General features: G+C 38.7%; 1 protein-coding gene across 3 annotated transcripts in view; it reads left to right on the forward strand.

Annotated features, from left to right (window-relative positions):
* Positions 1-4,648, forward strand: part of ago (F-box and WD-40 domain protein 7) — a 38,879-nt gene extending 34,231 nt beyond the window's left edge. For all 3 annotated transcript variants that reach the window (XM_089242884.1, XM_089242882.1, XM_089242883.1), the window contains exons 10-11: positions 455-665; positions 3,846-4,648. In XM_089242884.1, coding sequence (XP_089099010.1) covers positions 455-665; positions 3,846-4,114 — 480 coding nt within the window. In that variant the 3' untranslated portion in view covers positions 4,115-4,648. The remainder of the gene's footprint in view (positions 1-454; positions 666-3,845) is intronic.
* The last annotated feature ends 4,444 nt before the right edge of the window (positions 4,649-9,092 follow it).

Genomic DNA, 9,092 nt, shown 5'->3' on the forward strand with positions numbered 1-9,092 from the left:
GCATATAAAATTTTTCTAATTGAAAGAAGTATTATGTAGGCATAACTTGGATGAAAATCGGGAGCACAAAACAGACTAAGAGCCCACCCAGTGAGGTGGCTGATTTTACTGTATCTATGAATGAACTTAAAATTTGAAATTACTCAATTCGATTTTTTTTTATTCATTTGATGATTTACATAGATATACTGGGTCTAATAGAAAATATTTCCCAAGTTATATTAGCTATGCACATTGGATTCTGTGATAGAAATTCACTTGAATTATGACATCTTTGAATCATTTTGATATAAAATTGCAATACTTTTATCCAATAAGTAATACTAAAATTAAGAAATAAGGTTACTCTTTCCCATTTTCAAAAATTATTTTCGTTGAATCTATCAAATTAGATGCATTTGCTTTTATTCATAAACTGATGTAAGAATTTTTCGTCTTTTTCCGTTTTGTCCAGTTTGATGGTTTCCATGTGGTCAGTGGTTCCCTAGATACTTCCATAAGGGTTTGGGATGTTGAAACTGGAGCCTGTAAGCACACTCTGATGGGTCATCAATCGCTCACATCCGGTATGGAACTGCGTAACAATACACTAGTGTCTGGGAATGCAGATTCTACCGTGAAAGTATGGGATATCACCAGCGGCCAGTGCCTGCAAACATTAGCTGGTATGTAAACAGTTATTTGAGATATTGCATTATTTTGATCTTTAATTTTCGAAAATTGTGTTCTTGTCTGTTCTGCTCAGCATTTTGAAGTATCAAAGTTAACCACTTACTTTGTTATCATATAAAAATGTGTTTGTAATATGAATATATCTATAATTCATTATATAATATCTCAAATGCCCTGAATATTTTTAGGTGTAGATGTAGCTGTTTGATCAGTTACAGTAGGGTACTAGCTTAGAGATTTTTTTTCTTCAATTAGTTGAAACGGTTAGTCCCCTTGCATACCAGGCAAGTGCACTAACCAATGTACCAGAGACACACTTTTCAATTCCTTATAACACACATTAGTAGCGTGAAGCACTGAGTGGAGTCATAGCAACCTCCCTTAACTATATTAATTTTTGCCCCAGTTGCCGTTTTTGTATGAAGAGATGGTATTTTTTTTGGCCTGAAATATACTGAGGAATTGAATTGCTGTAATTAAGGGAGGCTTGCCATTCAAGTATGCATGGGGCATGGTAGGCTGCTAGATTCGGGTACCCCAAAATGTGCAAATCTGGAGTAATAATTGATGAATGCCTGACAGAATGTATTGCAAGATGAGATTAGGAATACATTCGATGTACACAAGCATGCATTGCTACCACCAAGGGGGCACCAATTACTGTCTCCACTCAGCCCTTCACTCTACTAATGCGTGTTATAAGGAATTGAAAAGTGTGTCTGGTGTATTGGTTAGCGCACTTGCCCAGTATGCAAGGGGACTCGGGTTCGATTCCCGGAGGAGACAAATTACTTTTCTTTCGAATATCAGTTTCGGCATAACATCCAGAAAATTCAATTTCTCAGTATTCTTCCTTTACTCATTGTGAATGGAAGTGAATTTTGGTGAGCTAAAAATTAGAAGTATGTATTACAATCATTTGCAAAAAAAGCACCCGTAGAAATAATCCAATCTCGAAATTTTGCATGCAAACTCCTTTATGCCAAGTATGCAAATGATTAAATTTTCAAGGCCAATAAATGTTAACTTCGTTCATAGTGTACGTTTCGGCTGTGAAACTTGCATTGTATAAAACAGGTAGCGATTGCGGATGGTTTAGCTTTTCCTGCTGTTGCAACGGGTTGCAGTTTCCTGGAGACACAACCAAATAATGCAGGTGTGACATTATTGAAGACCTTATAGCCAATTGAATGACTTTGAACATGGTTGCATAGTCAGGATTCATGAAGCTGGCTGGTCATACTGATATAGCTGTGCAAAAGTGCTGGCAGCAATGGTTGCTGCAAGGAACTCATCAGCAGAATGAAGGCTCTAGAAGGCCAAGGCGCGTGAATGTGAGGCAAGATTTGATGATTGTGCAATAGGCCTGAACTTCCCCATCAAAATCATTGCCCGCTACACAATGTGCTACAGCCTTTTCAATACTACCTGTGGTACCTTCCACCATCTTACTGCACTTGGCTGAGGCGGGGTTATACTCACAGCAGCCTTTAAGACATCTAACTTTTATCTCCCCCCCCCCCCCCCCCACAACATCAACAGAGTCGTCTAGAGTGGTAGTGTAGCCGATCATCATGACTGTCAGCAGACTGGCATCGCATAGTGTTAAGCAATAAATCCCACTTCAGTCTTAAAACAGATGACCGGATTCATGCGTGAAGGAGCCAGCAGTCCCAATCAGCCTTTGTTTTACAGAGGCATACACAGCCATTACCCCTGGTGTGATGGTGTGGGATGCTATCTCTTATGACAGCAGGTCACCTCTAGTCATCCTGCATACAACTTTAACTGTTCAACGATATGTTGATGACATCCTGAGACCGGTTGTATTACCCTTCTTGGCATGTTATCCTCAGGCCAGTTTTCTGACAAGACAATACCAGGTCCCATATGGATCGCATATCTCTGGACTGCCTTCATGCTGTTGATACTCTTCCTTGGCCAGCAAGGTTACCAGACCCTTTGCCAATCAAATATGCATGGGGCATGGTAGGGCCCAGATTCGAGTACCCCAAAATGTGCAAATCTGGAGTGATAATTGATGAATGCCTGACAGAATGTATTGCAAGATGAGATTAGGAATACATTCGATGTACACAAGCATGCATTGCTACCGCCAAGGGGGTCACCAATTACTGATTTGAACATCCAATGTGTGATTGCTAGCCATTGATGGATTCTACGGCTTTGAATTTTTAATCATTTCATTATCTGTATATGAGCTTTACACATATTTAATTTCAATAAAAAGTCTCTTCATGGTGCTTTGTTTTTTTTTTCAAAAGAGTGTACATCCACGAGACCTTCAAAAATTTTTGAGGCCCAAAGCTGTGTTTTGTTTGCCTGTTCTATGGCGAAGAGGCAAGGGACATTTTTTTCTTCAGTGTGAAGTTTCGAGGTTTTTCATTTGTTTCTATGTTTCCTCTACGGCACAACCATCTTGGTGCAAGCGGGTGGGGAAGAGGGGTTGCCCCTTCCAAACAGTGCATATTATAGGAAAAATTGGTCTATCACGTAGGCCCCTCTGAAGTCTGGCATTTTTAGGCAGGCTTCCTGTGAGGGTAGAATTCTTAAACATTCCGCATTAGTGAAAGTTCATTGTACCGAACAATTGCTCAGCCATGAAGCTGGTGCTGGAAGAGGTCTCAGCAGCAAGCTAAGTCTGGCAGCAGAATTCTGGCATTCAGGTTGTGCTGGACAGTCCTACAAACCTACAAAATTAGTTTCAGCTTCTTGCATATCACCCTGGATCCTCAGCTGTGTGGAGCACGGAGCTAATGTTTGTTCATTTTCTGGGTGGGGCTTTATTTTATGACATTCTAGAGTTAGGGTTCTTAACCAGTGATTAACACTCCACTTGAGGATCCTTAGAGAGGTTTCAGGACGTCTGTGAGCTTGGATGAGAAAGCAATTAAGTTATTTTTTTACATTATTTCATCATTATGTGCTGAATACTTTTCTGTCAAGGGGTCTGTGGCCTTTATCTCTTCAGCATACAGGGGTCCATAGAACACAGAAGGTTTAGAACTTTTCTGTTCTAGAAGTGTGAGTTTTCAGTAAATTTGATGTATGAATTTTTTTTATGAACATAAAGATATGATTAATCATTTTTAGTTCCCTAATTTCTTTAAAATATCTTACATTGTATTATTTTCACTCTTTCATGTGAAAAGGAGCCAACAAGCATCAGAGTGCAGTGACCAGTCTTCAATTCAACAATAAGTTCGTTGTGACGTCATCAGACGATGGCACTGTGAAGCTGTGGGACCTGAAAACAGGGGAGTTCCTTCGGAATATAGTCGCCTTAGAGAGTGGGGGAAGTGGCGGTGTTGTCTGGAGAATAAGGGCATCGAGTACGAAACTGATATGTGCTGTCGGAAGTAGAAACGGCACGGAAGAAACAAAACTGTTGGTTCTGGATTTTGATGTGGATACAAAGTGATAAGTTATTTATTTTAATGCTGCCAGTAGTATGTGTTAGTATATATATATAAATAAATATATTATATATATATATTAGGAGACTGTACATAAGTTGTTACTATGCATGCTTTTCGTTCTCCTCATTCGATCTGAAAAGCATGCAATGTACAGGGTCTCCTGTACAGTCCTCCTTCCCTCCCCTTCAGACTAGAATTACAATGAGCTGTGACATCAGACAATTTTTTTTCATAACCCGATATTTCACTTAACGAAATGAAAGAATTACTAATGCTTACTTTGCAGTTCATGTGAAGTAACCAAACTTGTAGAATAATGTTTGATCCTCTGTGTTGTGTCAAAAAAGTGCTGTTCTCATTTATGTTTTATATTTTGGTGTTGTGTTGCCGTCAAATAAAGTCGTACTGGACGCAGAAAGTCATTTTGCCATCCAGTACGTCGTCTTTCCCCCCTCTTCCCTTATTTACTTTACAAAAAAAATAAGAAAAAATCATGCCATTTTGTAAATAAACTGCATCATTGGTAATGTGTTGTGCCTGTATTATTTTTCATTGTAATCACTATTTAAAAAATATTCAGACCTATGTGCCATGTTTACTTTCATTTACTGTTACTAGATTCAGAGTTCACAGAACTTGTTATACAGTCTTTGCTCAATTTACGAATGAATATGTTTTTATGAACTAATCCTCTAGTTCTAAACACAACATGCCATTTCTCTGAGCATCCTTCCCATTGACAAACTTTCAGATTTGGAAAGTAGTTAAGTCCATTTAAGCTCACAAAAACAAGCATCAATTGTATAAGGTGGGGGTGGTCAAACTGGCCCACAGCAAGATGAAAATACTATTATATTTTTGATATTAATTGCAATTGCAAAATTGTGGTTAATGTAGGAGAGAAAATTCTGATTTGACAAAAACTATTTGTGCTTTCAACACACAAACAAAAAAAACCTATTTAAACTTTAGGTCACCTGACTGATTTCAAAAACCTACTGTGGGAGTTATGGAAGTAGCAGTGTGTACCATATTTTCTTGTGCAAAATCATCGAGGTCAGTGATGGTAATCTCGACGAGCAAAATTTCCCTCAAAAAATTTTTACTTTCAAGTTTTTACACAAAAATTCAAAACTAATGCGCTGTCGTCTATAGGTAAAAATTTTCAGTCAAGTATTTAGCAGGGGGGAAACCTTAGACAAGCATTTTTGCATGAAATTCAGAATAACAAATTTCAAAATACAAATTTTTTTTCATAAATTTTAAACATTTTATGCAGTAACATTCTCTACCCGGGTTAGAGCATTAACATTCATAATTTGCTGAAAGAAAAAAAGTTTTTTTTATAATTAGTATTCAATTGAATGAAGAGTTTATTTTAAAAAGTTAATAAATCCTCTTGAAATGTTTGTGGCCTGTGATGTCATAGCAAGCAATCATACTGGGTGCTGCTTATATGCTGGAGTTCTCTCCCATTTTTGTGCATGCGACTTATATACCCTGGTGCGGCCCATGACACTGCATCTGACCATTATGTTGACCCTCGAACAGATGTGCCTCAGACTGCAGTGGCCTGGAAGTAAAAATAAAGTTTTTGGTCGCAAAGTATTTTTGGTGCATGTGTGTAATAATTCTGCCTCTTTTGCAAAGGATTTCCCACAAAGTCCATTCGTATATAGGAAATGAAATGTGATATATACAGTTGAAATTGCTTATAATATAAACAAAAAACTGGTATTACAAATTTTCACATATAACAGCTTTTTTATTTTCCATGAATTTCACATTGCTTATCTATGCATACCAAGCGGGTCTGATTTTTTTTTGTCATTTTACACTCGAATCAGCTAAATAACATTACTATCAGTGTCCAGACCCTTATAGTTTAAATCAGCATTTCTTAACCTTTTTCAGCCCATAGCCCCCTCATCCAGGAGTGAGACTCTTTCCACTTGATTACTTATCGTAACTAAATTGATAATAAGCAAAAAAGTTTTGTAATAGATTGATCTCGACTCTTGGGCCATGTGCAGATCCTGAGAGGGGGGGAGCAATGGGGAGGATGATCACCTGTCCCAAGAGTCTAATCATATCGGAAAAATTTGTGCTGACTCTAAAATTTGGGACGATCCAAGGAACCTGCACAGGTATTTGAGCCTGCTCTGGGTTGGGTTGGACTTTAGTGATCTATAGTTCTTCCTTATAATTGTGGGGGTTCTATGCAGGGCAGTCTAAACATCTTGAAGTCTCCCCAGACAGAGTTATGTTTTACGGCTGCATAATTAGCGTGAAGTAAAAGCTCAAACATATTTGCATGCATACTCGTGAAGAACATAGTACCAGATCTCATGTAGGCAACCCCCCCCCCCCCCCCCATGGGCACGAGACTCAAGAGTCATGCCAAATGGACTTGGTATCTTTGTTAAGATAATCCAGGTTCTATAGACAGTCTTATTATAGTAGTCCAGCTTAGTTGGATTCTGAAGTAGAAGGGATACTTTTCCTCACCATATTTCATTCTTTGTTTCTTCACAGCCATTTTTGATTCTTGCAGCTCTCTCTGGTCCCCTTTCACTTAATTTTCACCTGTGACCCATGTTGGAGACCACTGGGTTAGATTCAGTTCTAAACCTACCTCTCAAACCTAATATTTGTACAGGTATTTTCTGGAGATGGGGTGGTAAAAATATATATTTGTAAGGGGGGGGGGGGAAACTCAGACACAAGGCCATTTGCCATATACAAGTTTTTTTCTCCATAAACTCTAGTCTATCACCATGGGCAATTTCTTGAGTTGCACCGGGAGTGTCCATGTGTCTGAGCGAGTATCTTCTGTTAATTTTTAGTGCTGCCATCTGTATTTAAAGTTGTAAATGAAGTGTGATGATCGAGTATTTGTACCATTGCAGGTCTGCTGCCTGTTGTGGTGAGACTTTAAGGGAAAGATCAGCTCTCTGTCTAGAGAGGGAGAGAGTTCTAAAACTTTAATCAAATATACTTGAGTGGATAAATTATGACATTCACTCATATTGTACACCACCACCATATCCGAGAGCAGGGCCCTTTGGCTAGAATCTTCGGCGGACCCCCGGACAAACTTTTCATGGGCGTTTTCATGGCGAATTTACACCAAGAAAAACGAAAATATTTTGAGAATTGTCCCCAGGCCCTGTTGGCCCATCCTTATGGGTGTTCTATGCTATGCAGTCTCGACGTCATATGTGGGCCTCAGCGAGTGGGGTTCCAAGGCCCCCAGTTTTTCCTGGAAGCCCCATCAGCTAGTAGTAACAGCTAATGAATTGCATATTAAACTAAGAAATATCACTAAACATTGTTATGTTGCTCTGCTATGGTCATGAGGGTGTGTGTCTCAATAAGAACATGTACCCTGGTCCTTCCAGACCAGGAATATAGCCCACCAATTTAAATTCTTTAAAAACTCATAGTATCAGATCTCATCATAATTAGAGGCGCCGCATGTGTCCGAGCCCTGGTGAGCCCATGCGTTAATATGGCCGTGGTTCTATGAACATTTCTGCTAAATTCTAAAAGTAGTCACAATTTTTACCATATTTCACATAGAGGGTTTAATTCTTTACATCTGAAAAGAAAATTTCACGGCTGTTTGTGGCCTTCCCCCTTGGCCACCTGTCATGGTTCCCCATCCATTTGATTTCCCACCCACTGCTCCCTTAAAATATCCCAGTACCACAAGAGGACTATATGGCCCCCAGGGTGAGGAAACATTGATTTTAGTCATTCAATCACATTATTTATCACTGGCAGCCGTGATGTACATTTCGAGAACCCCTGAACCAAATTATACAGGGTCTTCCGATTTTCAATTGGGAATTTGCCGTTTTGAAACAAATTTGACCGCTTTTTTCCTCCATCGATACTCAAAAACACGCACATAAATATTCGAGGGCTTAGAAGTTTCATAGTATTTATAGTTCCATCGATGTGTTTAGTAGATGGCGCAACAGACATGATCAACCCCAAAATAAATTCTGGAGTCTACTACACGGAATGGGAGGAAAAAGAAATACCAAATATGCGAAAACTTAAAAATTTCGTAGTACTTGTTTACATAGGTGTTTAATAGATGGCGTAACAGACGAAACAACAAAAAAAGAGAGAGAAACAAACAAAAATAAAGTTTGGCTGAAATGAAAAAAAAAGAAACGACAAATATTCGAAGGCTTAAAAAATTTCATAACACTTAATTCCATCGATGCTTAACAGATGGCGCAATAGACAACAGCAAACCAAAAAAAAAAACAAAAAAAACAGGTGCTTTTTGTGCATTAAATATTTACTTAGAAAAGGTTACGACATTGTCGGAATAATTGATTCGACGTCACAGTAATTTTAAGAATTCACTTTCTATCTCAAAATTATATATATACACACACACATATATTTTATTTATCTCCAGCATTTTGCGCCCGTCACCATTTTTTTCGCCCCTCACAATAGATTCCCCCGACCCCCTATACCTTGAGTTCAGCAAATGAACCTTAAGGCTTCCCACAGCCGCCTCCGACATCCTAGCAAGGAGATTATTGATCTTGCTGTGCTTACTCTATTTACGCCAAACGGGGTGGTGGGGTAAATAGAGAAGTATGGGTGCTTTCTATGGCGACGGTACTTGCTCACTAGAGAAATCCACCGAAATCACTGATCGCGATCACCCTTAAAGGCAGTATAGCGAAATTTACTTATACGTGTTAGGATAATACCCGAGTAAAAAATCCTAAGGAAAAGATCAAAATATATACCTACTACTTAAAATTCATCCAGATTTAAATATTTCGATATTGCGTAAGTACAGGGTCTAGGAAAAAAATAGACGTAATAATCGCGTGTGAAAACGCACCGACGCTGTGCAGGGAAGCGGTAGTTTTTCTTATTATTTTACTCAAAAAAAAAAAGCATTGCAGCGCCAGGATCCGGTAGCGCTGGAGTTGCACATCGTTG

Source organism: Pholcus phalangioides, unplaced genomic scaffold (genome assembly GCF_987345545.1).
Source record: "Pholcus phalangioides strain wild (caught in Gottingen) unplaced genomic scaffold, Ppha-v1.0 ptg000015l_1, whole genome shotgun sequence".
In the NCBI taxonomy this organism is placed as follows: Eukaryota; Metazoa; Arthropoda; class Arachnida; order Araneae; family Pholcidae; genus Pholcus; species Pholcus phalangioides.